General features: G+C 54.1%; 4 protein-coding genes across 4 annotated transcripts in view; 2 read left to right on the top strand and 2 right to left on the bottom strand.

Annotated features, from left to right (window-relative positions):
• Positions 1 to 931, top strand: part of VOLCADRAFT_98851 (uncharacterized protein) — a gene marked incomplete at both ends in the record, with an annotated part of 1,879 nt that extends 948 nt beyond the window's left edge. The window contains 2 exons of the mRNA XM_002957691.1: positions 6 to 540; positions 612 to 931. Coding sequence (XP_002957737.1) covers positions 6 to 540; positions 612 to 931 — 855 coding nt within the window. The remainder of the gene's footprint in view (positions 1 to 5; positions 541 to 611) is intronic.
• A 1,680-nt stretch (positions 932 to 2,611) lies between these two features.
• VOLCADRAFT_98852 (uncharacterized protein) lies at positions 2,612 to 5,122 on the bottom strand (the record flags this gene model as incomplete). Its single annotated transcript, XM_002957714.1, has 4 exons — positions 2,612 to 2,914; positions 3,038 to 3,196; positions 4,288 to 4,375; positions 5,115 to 5,122. 4 exons carry the CDS (start codon positions 5,120 to 5,122, stop codon positions 2,612 to 2,614), a joined length of 558 nt encoding a protein of 185 aa, XP_002957760.1.
• A 3,185-nt stretch (positions 5,123 to 8,307) lies between these two features.
• On the top strand, positions 8,308 to 10,719 carry VOLCADRAFT_98853 (uncharacterized protein; the record flags this gene model as incomplete). The annotated part of the gene is made up of 4 exons (XM_002957692.1): positions 8,308 to 8,530; positions 9,520 to 9,533; positions 9,889 to 9,968; positions 10,641 to 10,719. 4 exons carry the CDS (start codon positions 8,308 to 8,310, stop codon positions 10,717 to 10,719), a joined length of 396 nt encoding a protein of 131 aa, XP_002957738.1.
• Positions 10,720 to 11,985: 1,266 nt separating this feature from the next.
• VOLCADRAFT_98854 (uncharacterized protein) lies at positions 11,986 to 19,328 on the bottom strand (the record flags this gene model as incomplete). The annotated part of the gene is made up of 14 exons (XM_002957715.1): positions 11,986 to 12,120; positions 12,426 to 12,514; positions 13,003 to 13,162; positions 14,025 to 14,315; positions 14,551 to 14,638; positions 15,135 to 15,229; positions 15,711 to 15,806; positions 16,125 to 16,243; positions 16,888 to 16,978; positions 17,287 to 17,448; positions 17,860 to 17,930; positions 18,307 to 18,390; positions 18,499 to 18,613; positions 19,293 to 19,328. The coding sequence occupies 14 exons, from the start codon at positions 19,326 to 19,328 to the stop codon at positions 11,986 to 11,988; spliced, it is 1,632 nt and encodes a 543-aa protein (XP_002957761.1).
• Positions 19,329 to 20,706: the final 1,378 nt, after the last annotated feature.

A 20,706-nucleotide genomic window follows, 5' to 3' on the forward strand; every position in this document is an offset into this window, starting at 1 on the left:
TGGAGGGGAGGGTGGAGGGGAAGGTGGAGGAGAGGGTGGCGGGGAAGGTGGAGGAGGGCGTGGAGGGGAAGGTGGAGGAGAGCGTGGAGGGAAAGGTGGAGGGGAGGGTGGGGGAGAGGGTGGAGGAGAGGGTGGAGGGGAAAGTCGAGGGGAAGGTGGAGGGGAAGGAGGAGGAGAGGGTGGAGGGGAAAGTCGAGGGGAAGGTGGAGGGGAAGGTGGAGGGGAAGGTGGAGGCGAAGGTGGAGGGGAAGGTGGAGAGGAAGGTGGGGGAGAGGGTGGAGGGAAAGGTGGAGGGGAGGGTGATGGGAGGGAGGTGGGAGATGGGGCCACGGGAGGAGATGACAACTGCAGCTCGCCAGCTGGTGGACTTGCCTCCATGGGCCGAGTCGGGCCGAACATCAGCACCGCCGATGACGGCGGTGGCTTGGACTTGGGCGGTCGCGGTGGCGGCGGCGGCCTCTTCTTCTTGGGAGCCTTTGGTGGCCTCGGTGGGGGGGCGTTTGGACGTGGCTGCGACGGCGGCGCAATGGGCCAGTTCAGGTAGTCAGGGGGCGATGCATCACTCGTGAGCCAACCGGTTTCCTGCAACTCCCGGACGGCCACATCCGCAGCTGCGGCGGAGCCAGTGATAGCCATATCGTTATCCGGTTTTTCCCCATCATCATCATCATCATCAGCAGCAGCAACATCAGCAGCAGCAAAACGAGGAGCTCCGCCGTTCACCGCTGCTACTGCCAATGACCCTGCTGCTGCAATTTCTGATGCGGATGCTGAAGCAGATGCAGTAGATAGAAGGCTGAAGCGCGTGTTGGGATTTGTGGTGGGGTCAGTGACGGTTGCAACAGCCAGACCCCTGCAACTGGGGGTGCTGTTCAAAAGCAAGGCGAAGGCCAACAGAAATAAGACCATTGCAGAGGCTGAGGAAGATTAGTAGTCGTAGTAGTGGTAGGAGGGGGAGGAGAAAGGGGAGGAGGAGGGGGAGGACGACGGCAACGTAGTGGTGGTGGTGATAGTGATGGTGGTATTTATGCTGGTTTGGAAAACGCCGGTGCTTCTAGGAGTGCTGCGGTGGCGGGAATGTAGTTAACGCCGCCACCGCAGGAGCTATGGTGGCGTAGCTCGTGTGGGTTGTTGTTGTTGTTGTTGTTGTTGTTGTTGTTGTTGTTGTTGTTGTTGATGTTGTTGTTGTTGTTGCTGTTGTTGTTGCTGTTGTTGGCGGCGGCGGCGGCGGCGGCGACGGTGGCGGTGGTTAAGAAAAATATGGGCGGCTGTTCCTGAGGTTGGGCGAGTGGCTGGCTGCTCTGAGAGCTATTGGTAGAGCGAAGATGTTTGTTGTGGCCCTTCCTAACTACTACACACTATTCGTGTTTATAATTGATCCAGCCTTAATTGCTCCGTGTGCAGTCAGTGCGGGAGATGCGTCAGCCACGGAAGCCGCCCGAGTCGGGGACGCAGTAGCGGCGTATGGAGCTCCACGATACCTGACCAAATTGCTGGGAGCGTCCTTGACTGAATAATTAGGCCAAGCCTTATGGTAAGAAATCACTGCAAGCTGGAAGATACAAAAGGGGGGCGCGAACATGTTTGAGAGGTGTGGTGGCAAAAAGTGTGTTAAAGCCGCCTCGCTCAGCGATATCAACGTGAAAGCCGCTAAGGAGAAGCATCTTAAAGCATCATAAATGATGATTACATGAAGATGAAGGATGTAAAGTTTTGATTACCATCCTAAGGTCGAAGGTGCAACATCTCAAGCTTCAATTCTATGTTAATTAAGCATAGTCATGCTTTGCTTTAGCCGGCGTTTGCCAAGTACTGGGCGCCCGCCGGCGCAGGTACGCCTGGACAGGTCTCATGGCTTGTTACGAAGCAATAGGCACATTGCCCACCTCCCAGACGCACCTCAGGGTACAAGATTACAGCTTTAGCGACCGGCCTGTATTGATCTAAAATATGGAAGAAGTAGGTTGCGGTCTGTCGCCCACCACGTGTAAGCTGCCTCTAGGAAGGCTCAACTACCCTGAATGCGGTAAGGCTAACGTATTTGTGTAAAAGCCTCTTCTATCACGCAGGGAATGAAGAGGTTTGAAATTAAACGGACTGGCAAAGGGTATAATAGAGTTGAGCTAAGAGGCGGTAGAGCGATAATGGGCTACCTATTCCGATTAAAAATGCAGAAATGCAACAAAGGCAACCAGAGGTAACAGCTTCGCTTGTAATGATAGAGCTATACGACGAGGTAGTTGTCCGGCACTTGTCGGGCCGACCTTAGAGCGGTTTGGCGGTCAACTTGGAGCCTTTGATTGCTGTGTTTAATGCCAGGTACGATGATGAAAGTCCCACCTGGTTTTTCTCACATAATAGCGACTTATAACGAAAAGTGCGGTACAGAGGAAATCAACGTGGGACGAAGAAGTCGCTGTCCGAACAACGTAATCAGTAGGGTTGAAGAGAGAAGGCACTTATGGCGGACGGAGCTTCCCAGTGCGGTCCTGTTTGTCACGCTGATTACTCATTCCAAAGCACGCTTGTGCTCTCGCGTAAACCGAAAGGCTTTCTCCTTATAAATCGACATAACCGTGGTTGAATCGCCCTTCCCAAGCCGCCGTACTTTTTAGCGGTACAACGGACTGAAGCTGCGGTCCACGAGGTCGAGCAGGACTGTGCCGTTCGAGTGCCACGAAACTGCGCATCGAATGATCGCTTGCATTTTGCTCCACATGAAGACGACTTTGCTGCGTCCCGGGTACCCTTCATTAATCCCGGCGTATCTGCCGCGTAATCGCCGTGTCAAGAATGAGTCAGTAGCATCAAGTTCCGTAGCGCTTCCTTGGTCGAACTGGAAAACTCGCACGATCACCGAGTAAAACCGGATTCTCGCCATGAGAAGAGGAAAGCGGGAAGGGATCGCATCATCCTTGTTTTGGCACGACACGATGACGTGTACGTCTTCCGGTACGCAAGATTACTTCGAAAGTAGCCACAAAAATGACGTACGACAAACCATCAGAGCGTCCTTAGGACGGCTCAGATTCCTCACTCCAGGCGAAGCTCTATAGCAGGCATTGGATGGCACCTCCTGCCAGTAGACTTCGCTCGTGGTTAATCGTCGGTTGTGACGTCGGTTGCCTATTTTGCCCGTGGGGAGCTCAGAGTTGCAATCCTTGACGGGATCAGCATCGACGTCAGTTGCTATGTACTGCAGAGTAAGACACAAGCCAACCAGAAGATTCACTCCAGAAGATCCAGGTTTCCGTTTCCGGTTCACGGAAAGTCCGTCTGCAGGGAAAGGCGAACCATCCTAGTAGCAACGCAACGCCGCGCAATTACCTTTTCATGGGTCAGCTGAACGCGGGTACAGCTTCACACCTGCTGTCACCCACGCGCGCGACCCGTAGTGCCAGTGATTCCCACTGTACCATGATGGCCAGGGCGAAACCGGCAACAATGTATGTATGTATCTGTTACACACCGATCCGGGCCTGACACTGGCCAGGAGCATCTAACCGTATACCGCAACGGGAACGACCGCCGAAGCACTCCATCATTGGAGGGGCGTTATATCGGTCAGAGTCCTAACCGTTCATCCTCATTATCGCAAGGCGCCGTGTTCGAATCCTCAAGCCAGCTACACACACCAGCTCAGATGCCAAGCAACCTCCGTTACACCGAGCGCCTGCTCTACAGCTGCGCGATCTGCCAATAGCTGCACGCACACCTGTGCGCCAATCGCGCCACCCTATCCTTGCGAATCCTGCCGCCGCCGCCCGGTTTCGTTATCCAACCACCACCATCCGGTATATACAGCCTCTGGTCCAGGCCCTAGGCAGAATTATTCCTCCGCCACTGCTCTGCGGCAGTGTGTAGATCTTGATGGTGAGCTCCCCCTCCAGCCGCCCAGCGCACTGGAGGAACCTCAGTGTCTCATCTCATCAGCATTCGACACCCCGATCTATTTCACCCCTTGGGGGTGGACCAGCGATGTGTGCGCTCGAGGGCTCACTGGAAAGGGTAGATAGGTACTTGCCAGGAGAAGCGCCTTGCGAGGATGGAGCTGAACGACGGGACTACAGCGACGCCCGTTCAAAAGGCTGGTGGATGCGTGGCAATAGCAGAAGCCGTCGGAAGCCCAAGAAAACGGGGACTTTGGGCATCAGAACGAAGCTCGCCAACACAAACGGGTATTGTGCGGTCCGATTCCCGAAGTGAAACATGTTACCGGTAGTGGATTTATGGGTGCGGCGGATCTTACAAGTTGTCGAATCCTCTAATGCAGCAAAGGAAGCTCACGCCTACATAAGCTATTCCAAAGCCAATGTGAAGCCTATTGTGTACATCAAATACACGAGCATGCCACAGACGAAGACGTTCCTCCGTCCTGGGCGGAAGGGAGAGGGGGAGAGAGAGGGGGAGGGAGAGGGGGAGAGAAAGAGGGAGAGAGAGAGGGAGAGAGAGGGGGAGAGAGAGAGAGAGGGAGAGAGAGGGGGAGAGAGGGAGAGAGGGGAAGAGAGAGGGGGAGAGAGAGGGGGAGGGAGAGGGGGAGAGAAAGAGGGAGAGAGAGGGGAAGAGAGAGGGGAAGAGAGAGGGGGAGAGAGAGGGGGAGAGAGAGAGACACACTGTTGCCCTGCATGTATCCCCCCGGCTATGTCCTTTTACCATCAGGCACGTAAGGAACAAGTTCAGCTCAAAATACAGACAGGATTCTGAATCGAAGCCTAGATGCGGCTGTGTCATCAACCCTGTTCTGGTCCTTAATGCTTGCTTGGTAACGTGCGCACCATCGGCCCGCACAATAGGGATCAGGTGACGCTCAATCGCCGTCATGCGCGCAGCTTCAGCTAGCTGCTATCTGAATGGTGCAATCATTAGGAACTGCTGATGGCCTTAACCTGCCATCGGACTTCGTTAGGCCAGATGTGCTCTTCGCGAAGAAGTGTCTTCTGCTGTTCTGAAATGCTACCTGTAATGCAGAAAGTTTATTCAGACAGAAAAGTTGCAAGTGACAAATGTATCATATACAGGGCAGGGCATCCTTTAAAAAGACTTGCAGGGACGCCTTTCGATAATTCCGGAATACCGGTACTGGCAATACAGGCGTCCGACACCTGCTAGTTTACCTTGCCATTGTTGTAGTTTTTTTCAGTATATTCTTATAGTTTTCCACGGGAAATACCTAGTAAGCGCGAGCCATCACCTCGTGTTGATCGTGATACCTCCCTGTCGCTTGTAGACGCCGCCCCCCATCGCTTCCGCCAATTGGGTGCGATGGTGAAGTATTTTAACTACTTTTTGATAGGTGCAATCCTACATAGGTGAATGAGTTCATTTTATGCCCCCAGCTACGCAAACGAATTGTAATCTTTATTCGTAATAAGGTTTTCCACAGTGCACATGTAGGAGGACAAATCGCCTCGACCCGCTGCCAATTGGGTCAACCATTAAATGCTTGTTGATTGACAGCTGCTTGGCTGCTGCCTGCCAGTCGCTTTGCCTTGTTTCATTTTTGTGCAATCGAGCGGGCGGGTCGGCGAACGCGCAGCGAGTGTCATCGGCGCTTCAAGCCATTTTCGGGAATTTAATAGCAAATAAAAAAACAATATTAACAGTAAAGCCATCCATATTTCTCACATCACTTCTAGTCCCGTCAGACGGGTTCACAAACCAAATTAATTCTTTTTTTCGCCGGCGGGTAGCCGGCTGACTGCATGGGGAAGCGCCGACAAAAGCTTTTTCACAAGAATCTATCGCACATGAGAACGTAGGCTTCTCTTATCCCCCAAGGTTAAGGACAAACAGAGGGAACAACGGAAACCCCGCCGGCTGAACGCCCAGGAACCCCCCCAATTTTCCTTACTGTCCTCTACGTATAGCCACGTGGTATTCTTTCGCGCCCTGCGACTATATGGAATATAGAGGCCTTCGTGTCGGCCATGTCAGCCGCCTTCCACTTCACTCGCCGACTTGCACAAAATTTACGGTTGAAAACCTATCGAGGGAACGTACATGCATAATTCATGTGCTGCCCTGCCTGCCTTCCACGAGCTCGTAGACCGACAAGCGTCAGGGACAGTATGCCGATACGGCATCTTAAGTCGCATAGAGCATTTGATGTCTAGTCTACAACCCATGTGCCCCGTGCCTTCTTGTCGGCCTGCCCGCCTTTGTTTGACCTCGCCCGCCGACCTGCTTCCGTGCACGTACGTCCACAAGTTTCAGAATCCAGGTGTGGACTCCCAACTTCTCGCCGCCATTACGAACTGTGTAATTACATATCTACTGTTATTGCGGTCTGGCTGTGAAAACCACAAAAGTGACCTGCACTATTTATTTGGGAGAATTCAGTTGGGCTGGCCTGCCGACCGGCTTAAATATTGCTGCATAGCAAGAAACGTTTTTAACTACTTACCTGATCAGCATGGCGCTGTGCGCAACCCTGCGGATTCCAGTGTTCTTACCTAACAGCTCCAGTGAGGCACCGAAGCCTGGACCTTCGATCTGTACAGATATTTGGCAGGATAGCGCGTTGATCTGGTTCTTAGAGACTGGCAAGCTTCCTGTTGATGTTTTGGCATCCGGAGAAGACAACCTGGGGGAGATGACAAGTTTATGCAAGAAGGCCGCTTGGTATGAACTTACGAATGCCAGCTGTAAGAGCTGAGCTCAATTAAGCAGTCATGTGTGCGAGTTCTCAAACCTGAGGAGCACCTGGCAGCCTTTCAGGAGGCTTACGACATGGCTCATTGGGGAGTCAGCAAGACCTATGACTTCCTTCACAATTGTTTCTCCTGGGAAAACATCCAACACGATGTGCAGAGGAAACATGGTCCAGGGATGTAGCCGAAACTTGACCAGGTCTGCGGAAACGTTTCGTATTCGGGAACCCCTTTGCGGAAACGCCGCGGAAACTGCGGAAATTTGCGAAAACTATAAAGCTGCTTTTAGCTCTTTGCAGTGTTGCGATGATGTGGACAATCTCAAACACGCTCTTGGCAATGCGGTTCAGTTACGTGGGATATAAAATTTGGCGGATTCCAATAGTAATCGTATGTAGGGGTTCCTAAAAGGGAATTTCGGATGTGGGGAGGACTTAGTGACGGAATCACGTGTGTGCCACACCCTTGCCGGTGTTGACCCAGCTCCCCGGAAGCATTCCGCCTCTCTTCGACCCCGATCCCCCAGGCCAGAGCACCCTTATCGTAGACCTCTCCCGTAGTGCTGATGTTGAGGGATTGCACTGGGACGCTCGGATCTGGTCACTCCGATGTTACACAATAAAAAGATATGGGCCCATTTTTCTTTAAGGACTGGAACACAACTGGTACTCTGGCGGTTGGGCCTACATAAGCGAATATGTACGATGATACATGAGGCAAAAATAGTAATGAGTGCTGCAGCGATGTCTCAAGAACAAAATTGCCGTACAAGTCCAAATCAGGGTAAGGTAGGGGTAAGTATGGAAAGCCTTTCTTGCATTGGGTTCGGGTGGGGTGGGGGCGCGGTGGCAGAGGGAGGAGCGGTGGGGGGAGGGGGAGCGGGGAGGTACACGAAAAGATGAATCCCTGGATAGGGAGGGGAAAGGAAGGAGGTCCTCCCGCTTGTGGACCCCGGCTTCGTTGATGCTCAACTTCCATACTTCCTTCCCTCTCTCTTTCCCCCCCCCCCCACACACACACACACCCCAAGTACCCACCTTTCCTGCCTGCTCCTCCACCGTCCAACACACCCCCGTCTGTGGCCCCCTCTGTAGCAGCTCCTCCACCCCCCACCTGCAGCCCCAACTACGCGCGGCGGCCAGGGGGGTGTAGCGACCCCCCACCAGCTGGGCCCCTGAGGGCAGGATGAGGTTCTGGAGGGGGGGAAAGGAGCGGGGTTGGGAAGCGGGGGAAGAGCAAAGAGGAGACGGGAGAGGTGAATGCAGGGGGGAAGGAGAAGGCAGGAAGGCACGTGGCAGCAGTAAACCTACAAACCGGCGGACCTCGGAAGCAATATGAATGCGATGGATCGATTGCAGACCCCTCACGGATGGGAACAGACCACCGAGGGTGTTTTGTTAGTCTCACCATCACAGCCCTCATCTGGAGGCAGCATTGTAGCCCTTCAAGGCAGAGGACCAAAGCTGACTGGGATGCACATCAGCCAATACATACAAAAATCGGTTGCTGAGTCCACAGCCGTACCCCTGCAATATATATAACCCCCTCAACAAACTCCCGGTCACAGTCCCCACTATCTGGAGTGGCGGCTAACACAGCAACATCAGCGAAGTTACCTTATTTTACAGGCGGCTGCCCCTATCGTACCCTGGTGCCAATGGTGGCGCTATGTAGGTTGATTCGTCTCATAAATCTGGCCCGTGTGGACTATAGCGCCATGGGCAATGGCAGCCCACAGTATCGGAAAAAGCAGTTTCGGGTGCAGACTATTGCGTGTACCTTGCAGCTCCTGCCAGCTGGAGGATCCAGCGGCTCCATTCAGAAGTACACTGATGACCGGCCTGCAGCAGCTGGTAGAGGGGGTATGTATGCAGTAAAGGGTGAGGCCATCGAGGTGTATACGGTGCAAGGGGTGATCCGTGCATGAATGATTCAGGCCGGGATCAACAACTGGTTGCACCGTCCAACTGGTCGCACCGCACACACACTCTCTTGTTTTTTGCCGTTAGCATAACGGTGTTCGGGTCTGTCCAGATTCAAATGGGCCAGTACGCGACCAGTCATAGTAATCCTCGACCAACAGAAGGTTGTTACAGCCCCAGCTGTAACTTTGCGGAGGTTTATGTGGAAGCCCCCTGCAGCTACAGGTCCCCTTTCCAAGGGAAGAACAGCATGTACAGGTTCCGTACCTCGCGGCAGTTCGACATCCTCACCGCTTAGCTCCGATTCATTAGACAACCTCCTACTCTCTAATGCCTCGCATCGTGCGTCCGAGCCCAGCCGCTGTGCAGTCCATTTTCGCACGGAAGCGAAACCCGTTACCAGGCCCCCACAAAAAGGATCTCCTTAGCATGAATTAAAAGGTCCCGCAATGGATCTTATAACATGTAACAAACGGCGATTTTGGCGTTCGGCTAAGATGCGAGAGGGGGGTTGTAATGTTGAGCATGTGAGGAGGATTTCCCGTCCTCCTCCTCCTCCTCCAACGATGAGTTTCAGCAAAGATAGTTCTCGGCCAAAGTAAAAGGAATACGATATATATAAGGAATACGATATATATAAGGATTATTCCAACTCTTCCAGATGATGCATTTGATCGTTGGCCGCCGGAGCCCTGCTGGCTGCCCGTTGCTCTGCCCTCACAGCCCGAATTTACTTGTGTAACACCAACGCAACACACCGTTACTACAACCGTCCAACCGACTGCCGTTAAGCGCTACTATTCCTCAGTGACGATGATTTGCCTTGCGAGATAGGGGGGAGATAGGCGACCGGCGCGGGTAGCCTATTCAGGCGCCTCAATCTCTCCACCCTCAGCTCTCCAACCCCTCTCCTTCCCTCCCCCCTCCCCCCCCCTTCACACACACAGCTCAAAGTGTCCTGGTGGGATATAATCAGGATGCAAGTCACCCGGCCTGCAACTGGTAATAGTATTCAGGAGGAAGGTGTACCGTCCCCAGTACTATGTGCATCTAACGAGAGAAGTTGGCCGGCAGCCGACACAGATCACAGCGTGTAACTCAGCATAGCAGTGCAGCAGAACGCAGCTCGGCACAACACAGCACAAACCTGTGTCGTACGTCCTCCTATGTAAACGCCATGAAAGCGGTTAACAACCGAGTCCTACCTCCCCAAACTCCCCCCCGCATCTAGGGCGCTGGGCTAGCCCCCTCGGGTAAGAGCCAAGATTACGGAAGGCTACCTACCTATCACGTGTACGACCCTTGCCTTACACCAGGGCAACATGATCTCGACAGTTTATTCTTATCCACCCAGGCGGTCGCTCAACACAAAAGTTAACGACGATGAGGTCAAGGGGTAGGCTATGCGAAGACGAGGAATTCATCCTCCGAGCCATTAACTTCTGTACTTACTGCTTGTCAGTCGCGCGTGTGAGTCGTTGACTGCTGTCGATGCGCTTTCCAGCCCGACGATGCGGCCGATTCGATGGTCATGCTTTTGGGCTGGGCGGCCCCCGCGCATTGCATTTGCCGCATCGGGTGCATCATCACATGCGGGACATGGCATCATGCGCGTCTAGGTTGCTTCCCGCACGCCGTGATTCCTACGCCCCGCGGTCTTCATGGATGCGAGCTGAAGGAGGGCACACACACACTTGGTTTGCTGGCGATTTAAATCCTGCATACTGCGCCGCACAGATGGGTGTCATCCTGCTGCCGTCCCTGTGGATGTGAGCTGGGAGTCTACGTAGCAGATCCGTTCGATAGATTGCTGTAAGGCAAGGACAGCTCCTGTCATATACCTCCGTGAACCTCTCTCCTCCGCCTTGGGGGAGAGAGGAGTTTCCGGTCATCCTTGGTCTTCTCCCCCTTGATTGGCGGGTAGGAAAGGCCCACATGCAATGAAGTGCATATATGCAAACAGCTGCAAAAATGTCACCTCGGACGTTATGTGCTCGTTACGGGAAATTATGATTACAGGTAAAAGAACGCAATCAGTCATTTCCTTACTTAAACCCCCATGACTCAGGCAGAAGCCAAAAGAAATGCAGGCCAGGCGGATCTCTGACCGCAAGTCGCATTCCTTCATTTCTTTATTTCTTTTCTGAACTTTTTTGAAAAGTCGCGGCGTTCCGAGGGATCAACAACCGAAACCAAATCCGGACTTTCCAAACTCGTCCGAAGGCCATTTTCGGGGTCCAAATTGAAAAAATTTTAATTTCCGGACAGGTTCGGACAACAGACCGAAGTCCCCTGTCAGGCCCAGCAGAAAAGCAACGAACGCCGCCCATCGCCCCATCATCCTGCGAAGCCACACCCCTCTGGTGCACCGCACCCGCACCCGCACACTCAACACGCACTCGCACCCCATCACGCCGCATCCTACTTTACTCACGCAATAACCCCCATTTGCAAACAACCGGAACATGTATTTCGCAAAACCTCCTGAGCCGCGTTCCCAATACCACTTTCCCTAGAACCCAAAATTATTAAAATCCCGTGACCGAAACGCTCACAAGATCCAAATCCGTGTCCTAGCCAGTGAATACTCGAGTACCGCACGGGTGAATGTGTACGGCATTACAAACACTATTTTGTATGGTCCGGCCTGTCCGCCGTCCTCCTCCTTTCTTAACCGCTCCACCTCAACACGCCATTGCCCTCTCAGCCTTACAAACCTCACCGTCAGTACCCAGATTACCCCACAACTTTACTAGTGCGCGAGTGCGCTCATACTGCTAGGTAGGCCGGACCACATCCTGCCTCTGGCTTTCCGCCTCTTCTGCCACACACGCACTCACGCCGCCGCAGCATCCTCCATCGCCACCGACGGCGCCTCCACCACGGGCTTCTCCGCCTCTGCCTCCGCCTCCAACCCGGGCGCCGCGGCCTCTGCCGCCGCTGGTGCTGTCTCCGTCTCCGCCGCCTCCGCCGCCGGCACGTCCTCCGCCATCACCGCCTCTGCCGCCGCCGGCGCGTCCTCCGCCATCACCGCCTCTGCCTCCGCCGCCTCCGCCGCCTCGACCAGCTTCAAGAGCGCGGCGCCGTTGGCTGGTTTCGTTGCGAAAAGCACTTCAGGCAGCTGCTCGGAAGTGAGACTGCCGCCCTCAATACGGGCCTGCAGGGATGGAAGGGGAATGAAATCTGAACCTGCACGTCTAAGATACCTACATGTTGATGTCTTGACGTCAGAAAATATGTTGGGAGTTTTAGAAGTCCTGCTCCAGGTGTATGGTGTATTTGGCCCACTTGCATCAGGTCATTATCGGGCATCCGTTCCAACCCTAGGTAAGAAAAGTGACAGTTTTTGTTTAGCAGGTGAATTTAGAGGAGAAGAAGGGAAGAAGTAAATGTAACAAATAGAGTACGGCACATCATGAGAAGGAAGAAAGAGGCTTCGGAGGTGGCTCTAGCTTTTCATAGGTCGTCCATTCGTACTCTTGTCGTACAAGACGTACAGGAGTACGGCACATCATGGGAATACTGTTCGATTCCGCCGTCAAATAGGACTGTGCGCAGGTCAGGAAGCTTGGGAGATAAAGTGGGTTGGGTTGGTCGAGCTGCCGCTGCTGCCTAATTTGGCCAGTGATATTTTCGCGCAGTGATATTATTCCAGAAGGGGCTCCATGGACTCTACGGACTTTACATTATACGTTATTATAATGAACTAAACGAAGCAAGCGCGAAACGACCCAAATATTTGCAGCAGCCATCAAAAGAGATAGGCCTATTAAAAATAGATAGAAGAACCCACATGCGGGCCAGGGCGACGCGGGACAGGGATGTAGACTAAGCTTAATGTACGACACCATACCTTGTAGTACTTGTCCTTGAGCGTCTCGAGGAAGGCCTCCACGTCCGCATCCCGTACAAGAGATACCGTACAGCCACCCCAGCCCGCACCTGGGGTGTCGTACACATACATACATACACACACATACACTCATTCAATCACTCACCCGCATGAAGCCGGGAACCAGAAAGGTGGCAAATGGCAGACCGAGTCAAGATGCGCTGGACAGCCCTTTCCAGAAGATCAATTTTACTTTGATAAACCTCCAGCGATATCGCAAATATCTTCGTCATTACCGCACCTTACCGCACATTGCCGTACATTACCAGATCGGGAGTGTATATAGCACACGGGAGCACAGGAGGACGAGTACACGATTATAACGTCGGATGGAGAGCGCTCTCAAACGAGCGCCAAGAGACATGGCCGGGCCTTATTGGGTGTAAGGTGTGAATGTACCACAGAAAGGCGGAGGGAAGGGAGGGGAAACACGAACCACACACGATTGAAGCTGAAAGGGAAGGGAGGGGACGGTTCAATCGGTTTATCTAACACGACACCCCAAAACCCACAACGCGTGCGTGCCACAAACACGTACCTGTCAGCCGCGCCCCCAGAGCCCCCCCGCCTCGCGCAACCGCCACCAGCTCGTCCAGCTCGTCACAACTGCAGCCGTACAGATCCGCACATGATCCGTGGGAGTCATTCATAAGGCCCCCCAGACGAGTGAGGCGCTCGGCCGGGGACAACGACACATCCTGTGGGGGGGAGAGGTGGGGGGGGAGGGGGGGGAGGAGAGGGGGCGTGAGACGAACCACTGACGATTGAAGCAGATACCAGGTAACCAGAATGATAGATAGTCCAGGAAGTGAGACAATATTGCATCGGGAATATTTGCTGACAAGTGACAACTTTATTAGTGGTCTTGGTGGCGACATATGTGTGTGGAACTTGAGGCGGCAAAGAGGAAAGGAGGTGTTATGACTTTGCTGGACGTTTTGCTGCTGGCAAAGGTGCTTGCTGACATGCAAGTGTTCCTCCCAGCTCCCCCCCAGCTGACACACGCCTGGCCCAACCAACCCAACCAACCCAGCTGACACACGCCGCGGAGGGGGGGGAGGTGGAAGACGAACCACGAGCGAGTGCAGGTGATGGTGGGGGAGGGGGAAGGGGAGGGGGAGCAGTATGCTGTATGAGTGAGGGGGAAAGGGGAACGGGCAGGAGGAAGGAAAGCACACACACGCGTGTGTGTATGTGTGTATGTATGTGTGTGTTTTAAGTTGCCTGTCTTCTCCGGCTTAACAACAATAAGACCGACCGCATGTCCTCTCTATTCGCAGCTAGGATGCAATATTTGCATCTGTACAGGAATTGCGTGCACATATTCCAGTACGCAAAACAGAAGTACCCGCGTGTAACCTACGAGTGTGACCTACTGACCTACTTTGCTCAAGCCACCCTGGAGCACCCGCGGCTTCCCGTTCCTAGAGCCGTGATAACATAGAATTATCGACATGCACGCTCACACACACACACACACACACACACACACACACACACACACACGCACACACGCACACACGCACACACGCGCGCACACACACCGCGGTGGTTTCGCACCTCGCACACTGTCCGGAAGTCAAGCACGCGCTGCGCCTCCGAAAACACATGTACGGCACGCTTCCGAAGCGGGAAGCCGTACTTGTCGGCCTCGGCCACTGCCAGCGCGCGGAGGGAGCCTGCCTCGCCGGAGAACAGCTCCCCCAGCTTTCGACCACCAAGCGCATCCTCGATCTCGGCCATGCCGTACTGCTCGGCGAGGTGCTCCGAAACCGCGTTGGCACATGTCGCACCGTCCGCATTGCCGTACTTTTCGGCAATGAGGGGCTCGACATCACGCAGGGTTCGGATCTGAAGGGATTTGGCAAAGGTGGTTGGCGGTTAGGGTGATTCGGTTGTAGGTTGTCAGTGTAGGCCCGTGGTTGAGGAAAACTAGTGCTTTGTGTGTACATATGTACGTATGTACGTACCTATTTATTTATTATATGTATATCGTGTATGTTCCCCCCAACCAAAAAAACACACACACGCACACGCACACACGTGCCTAAGAAATCCCCCACACAAGCACAAACACGTATACTACCTTGCCCAGGGCGTCCTCGGCGCTCATTCCCAACTTCATGGCCAGCAGTACGGCAGCCAGGCGGCATTCCACGACACGGAGGTTGTACCTGTGACGTGATACGAAATACGACAACATGGTTTTTTATCGAGTCCAGCTTTAGTCGGAGGGTAAGGAGGGTATTAATGAAATAACGTTTGGGGGTGTGTGGGGGGGGGATTCGGAAGGATGCAGCCCGGAAGGCCGGCTGGTATGAGGTGCATAAGAGACATAAGAGCACGCGCGGGTTCGGGGAGGTAGTTGGGGTTACAGGTACGGCAACGTGGGGGAAAGGGGAGGGGGTTTGGGGTAACAGGTACGGCGACGTGGGGGAAAGGGGAGAGGGGACGGGCGGCACCAAGGGGGTGGGGACGTTCATGATGGTGCAGGGTGCATACACATTGACAGTTTCGGCATTGGGATGTCTGTGTGTGTATGTCTGTGTGTATATGTGTATGTGTGTGAGAGAGAGGTGGGGAGGTTGTTGAGGCAGCGTCAATGCAACAAGTTCATGCACTTAGAAACAAGTGGCTGACTTCCATCGCGGCACATCCTACCGTACGTACCGTTTGGGTGCGGTCTCGGCCTTATTGGATACGGCGAGTGAGTTGGCAATGACGAAGGTACCCCCCTCAGGCAGTACGACACACACGCCGCGAACCTGACGTTAGGACAATAGATGCGCACCAGTTGCACATACCAGCAGTGGGTGCAGTACGGCATCAACATTCGTAGCTTTGGTTACGATAGGAGAAGGGAAAGTAAGCCTGACATGGCAAGGAGGGCTGCAGGCTGCAGCTGCAGGCGGAGCAACACCAGCACTTGCACCCTCTCTCCCCCCCACCACCAGCCCCAACATGGGTCGGTTTGTTCCCACATAACCCGGAGCCACACACATACACACATACATACACATACACGCACACACACACGCACGAACACCTCCAGCGACTGGATTGTACGATACACGAGTTGTACGGCACCCAACACCCTGGTAAGGTAGCCCTTCCTGACGCTTGTGTATCCCCCCACAATCCCTTCTCTGCCCCCAATCCGCATCACCCCCCACATACACATACACATATACACATCACACCACGCAAACCCCCCCGCTCCCCCCGCCCCCCCCCCCGGGGCCGCACCGGGTTGAATTCCACGTGCATGGCCACCCCCTGTTGGCCCATCATGGAGATGGCTTGGTCCATGCCGCCGCTGGTGACCCCGACATAGCGCTCGGCCTGGTGGTGAGGGGGCGGGGCTCGGGATGTAGGTTAGGTAGGTTGGGGGGGAAGTGGGGGAAGGGGGGAGGAAAAGGGGAGATAGGGGGGAGGAAAGGGGACGAAAGGGGGGGGGAGGGGGAGGAAATTAGCCCCACAGACGCCGTAAACACACACACTCTCCGATTGAGTGGGTTGTGGAGAGGGCCACCACGATAGGGATCGTAGACGGGGCCCTTTTCCCGTCGTACAATCAATAGGTTTTCTAACAGTGCGCCGTTACGTCTTGCTGTGTACGACAACAAAACAGTGAGTATTCGAAGCGGAGACCACGCGTACCTTGCAAGCCGCTTCCGCCACCGCCGCCTTGTCGAGCTCCGCAGGCGGCACCCCAAGCGCCGACAGTACGGCAAGCATGGACGAGCAAACGATGGCTGCGGAGGACGACAGACCCGAACCTGTGTTTCCCGGATGCACGGAAAGCGATCAGCGTGCGGGAGGGACGGAAAGGTTAGGAAACCTGTCAATATGTGCCAGCAACCATATGTATGTATGTATGTATGTATGTATGTATGTATGTATGTATGTATGTATATATGTATGTATGTATGTATGTATGTATGTATATGTGTATGTATATGTCTCCAGCACCCCCCCTCGATAGCGACCCTCCCTCCACTTCCGACCCCAGCAAAGGCCCTGTCTTCAACAGCTCTATGCACCCCTCCGCTTGCATCGCACCGCCTCTTTGTGCGTCTTTCCACAGGGAAGGTCCGTTATTTCATATTGGGCACACAGATTGATAAATATATATGTGCACTCTTCTTGTCCTGTTTCCTCATTGGCCGCCCCACCCCACCCCCCCACACGACCTCCGCATGGCGAAGGCCGTCCGTGTTTTAAGTCCATTACATCACAACAAACCCGGGCTGCACGCCCCTGGTCTTGGAATGGGATGCTCCGTGTGGGTAAAACACACACACCACACGGGTGGTATCCCTCCTCGCACAGGGGTCGAACACGCAACACACACATATACACACACGTCCCCCGCACACTCTCCCGTACTCCGATTCTGTTTCCCCGACCTGGATCATCTTACCAGTGGGCACCTGGCCATGTACGACAACCTGCAGCCCCACGGGCTCCGGAACCGAGTCCGGACGAGTGGCCTTGAGCAGCTCAAACACACCCTGCGTGTGAATAAGTGGATTGTACGACACCAAGGAGGAAGAGCCAATTTAAGCTCCGTAGGCGTTAGGGAGTTCAGTAACAACGTCAAACAACAACAACAACAAACAACAACAACAACAACAACAGGTTTAGGTTGAGGAAGGAGGTTGCAAATGTTACAGCCTAAAAAATGTTTTCGACATTAATAATAAATAAACATTCCGCAAAAATGTTGCAAAACATTTTTGCAACATTTCGCCTTACATTCCACAATGCCGTACGCGCAAGACTAAAGACAAGAAACCACATCTCCGTACACCTGCCGTACCTTGTACGCCGACAGGAAGTAGTTGGCCCAGGAGTGCTTCCCCACGTCCACCTCCTGAGTCGGGTCCAACCCGAACTCCGCGGTGGGGTACCTAGAAGCTTCCACATTCCCGATCACCAATTTGTCCGTACCGGGGGCAGTACGGATGGCAACCACCGTATCCTGTAGGAGCCAATGTGTACGAATGAAGGAATGAGTTTTTGTGTACGTATATATCTATTATGTCTATATGTCTGTATGTAGCGTGTAAAGGGGAGGGAGGTGACGGGCGCCATATAGGGAGGTAGAGACGCAAGGGGTGGACTGCGGTCAGGTGTGTTGGTGTGGTGTGGTGTGTGTTGGTGTGAGGTGACGGCGGGTGATGGTGGGCGCTACTCGCAATATGCCAAAACTTTGACTTGCCGACGCTCCGTGAGTAGAAGGGCAGAAAAACGGAAGAGGGTAACGACTTTAGCCATAGCAACACACAGCAGCAAAACAACGCAGAGAAAACTGATGCAGAAAAGATACAAAAGCCAGGATGGACCTGGTCAGGGAGCTCCTCCGAAACCTTCATAGAAAGCGCTGCCGTACCTGCCGTATCGCCATGGGAAGCACGCCGTAGCCCTCGTAATCGATGTGCTCACCGATCAGATTGACGCGGCCTGTTAAGTAGTACCGGATCGTACTGAGGTGAATGATCCAAATCTTTGTGTGTTATGACTAGTCGGGTCGGGTCGGGTCACGATGTGGGGCTGTGGCGCGATGAGTTTTGTTTGCGTGTGGTGTGAAGTGTAATTGCGACCGCCGCCAAACTTTCAGCCCGTGTGTAGTCTGGGCGGGAGGACGACCTCTGAACAGTGGGATCGCAGTCAATACTTTGGGTGTTTGTGCACGTGTTAGAAAGTTCGGGAAGAAACTTCGTGGGCTTGAGGAAGTGCGTGGCGGGATGTGGCTATGGAACATCCCATAGAAGAGGCCTTGCAAAGAGCTGGCCCTCCGCTCAAAATTTTCAAAGCTTCTCCATGAGCTGCCACGTACCAGGTGCGCGGGCATAAAAGTCCGGTTTGGCGCCGTAAGCCAGCTCGAATGCCGTGGCAATTTGCTTATACCGCTCAGCAACGCCTGCAGACACAGGTTTTCGTTTGAGATTCCGACTGATTAGCCACCAGGTCACATTTTATTTCCTCCGTCGTGATTGCGGTGTTAGTTCGGCAGCGCGGCCGCTCAGACCTGTGCTGTCGGGGTACACATCCGCCAGATCGCTGAACAGCGGAACGGTTGGACTGGGCTTGAATGATAGGGCAGTGCCCGAGGGGATCTTGCCATCTACCTCAGACATGATGCGCTGTTAACGAAGGAAAATGGCCAAGGCGCGTGCTGTCGAAGGACTGCAATAGGGCGTTACGTCGGTGCTCAAGACGCAGGCAACTTTCTTAGCTGGCAGTCGCCTCAAAGACTCGAAGTAACCTGCCCAGCAAGTCCTGTTACCGTCGTCATCTCTGCACATCAAAGAGTTGCGCGCCCAAAGAGTTTTGCCGCTGCTCCGAAGACCCTACGACATCTCCACCCCTCACCTCTGGCAAACTGGTCTTTTGCTATGTCAAACCAAAACGAATAATAGCTATACCCTGTGAGTTGAGGAACCAATACGTTCGAGCTGTGTAATATCACGTTCCAGAAGTTAGTTACTACTTAATCGCGATGTCATCCCTACATTGCTTTGCTCGAGGTGTCAGCGCGATTCGGGCGAGTCCAAGTCGCTCATTGCGGCGCGCTCGTCATGTTGCGCCGTGCGCCACGGAGGTGCGTCGGATATTTCGCTGGGTTTCACCAATCAGCTGCTACTCCTTTCCTATTAGATTTAAAGAGCGCTTGTTATTACGGTTGACTCAAATTTGCAAGCCTATAATTAAGTTTGGCCAGCGACGCTTCTGATAAGAGAGCGATTCTGCGGCGCTGCAGGCAAAGCAGGACGCTGTGACGACGGGCGGAGCGCCAGCATCAACGGCTTCAGAGAAGCCGACCTTTGTCCGGGAATTCTCGGCCAATGGAGCACGCATAATTGAAACGGATGGGAAGCTGTCGGGGCCAGAGGACGAGAAGGATTTCTGGGAGGGAGACAATATGGAGGTAAGCTGCGATTCAATTTTGCGATTTATCCAGTATGGGTAGGTGCAAACCCAGTCCCCGCAGCTGGATGACCAGACCAGATGACCGGACCAAATGCGTCCGGCGGGGTTTGAACATTGCACTTCAGATGTGCCCTTAACGATGGGCCCTATATCAGGCGCAAGGGCGAGGGAATCAGGGGCATCAGGGAGAAGTCATAATCTTAAGTTGTACCCCTTGTACACAGAATACGGCACCCCCTGGTCACGGAATCTGCGCTAATTTCGTGGGAGAGGCCTGGCAGAAAGGGAGAGGGAAGAGGGAGGCGTCTCTTTACTGCGCTCTCTTTACCGAGGGTCATGCTGCAGCCCCATGGCCGACCATACTTGCCGTATTCACTGTACTTTGCCGTACATGATGCCGAGTACGGGCAACGGTTTCACATTATCCGCAAATGATGAAAGTAGGAGGCCCACGTCAATGTTTTTGGCACATGTGTGGTGGTGGTGGTGGTGGTGGTGGTCGACCGTCAGTTCCATCCAGAAGATGCCGCTGAGGAAGGTGCCCTAGCTGGCTGCTGGACAGAGAGTAATCTACACCTGCTGCCCTTTGACCCCCTCCCCTCCCCCTCCTCCCCTCCCCTCCCCCTGCCTTTCCACCTTTCTCCTGCTCTCCATGCTGCTCCTCCCCCCCTCCCCCTCCCCCTGTTGTTGCTGTTCATCATGATCATCATCAATAGTCGTTTGGCAAGGTGATGGAGCGCTTCTTCATCCCCTCTCTGGTGGTCCTGGGCCTTATCTGCGGCGGCATTGCGGCCCGCAGCTACAACGACGATGCCGATGTGTTCATCTCCCCTCCCCCGGGACCGGATGCGGACGTGGTGGTCATCCCCGCGGGCGCCCTCGCACCTCCAGCACCGGCAGCAGCAGCAGCAGCAGCAGCACCGGCTGTAGTGGCGGCTGCCTCTGAGTGATGAGGGGATGTGTGAGTGAGGGAGGGCGCAATCTGTGCCCCAAGGCAAGAGCAGCGGGAGGCATGAGAGCGGCAGTGCGGTGGTTTCTGTATGTATGTGCATGTGTAAGTAAGGGTGAGAGTGTGGCTGCCTATATGTCTGTCTGTCTTCGTGTGTTGGGGGGGGGGAGACGAACCACGAGCGGGTGAAGGTGATGGCGGGGGAGGGGGAGGGGGGAGGTGGCGCTGCTGATGGTTCTTCTGCCACACGAACAACACGTGCGCGTGTAAACGTGTGTACCGCTTAACACGCAAATGACAGGTTTGTGCGTGTCTTGTGTGTGTATGTATGTACGTGTATGTGAGGGTGCATGTTCG

Source organism: Volvox carteri (assembly GCF_000143455.1).
Source record: "Volvox carteri f. nagariensis unplaced genomic scaffold VOLCAscaffold_78, whole genome shotgun sequence".
Lineage (NCBI taxonomy): Eukaryota > Viridiplantae > Chlorophyta > Chlorophyceae > Chlamydomonadales > Volvocaceae > Volvox > Volvox carteri.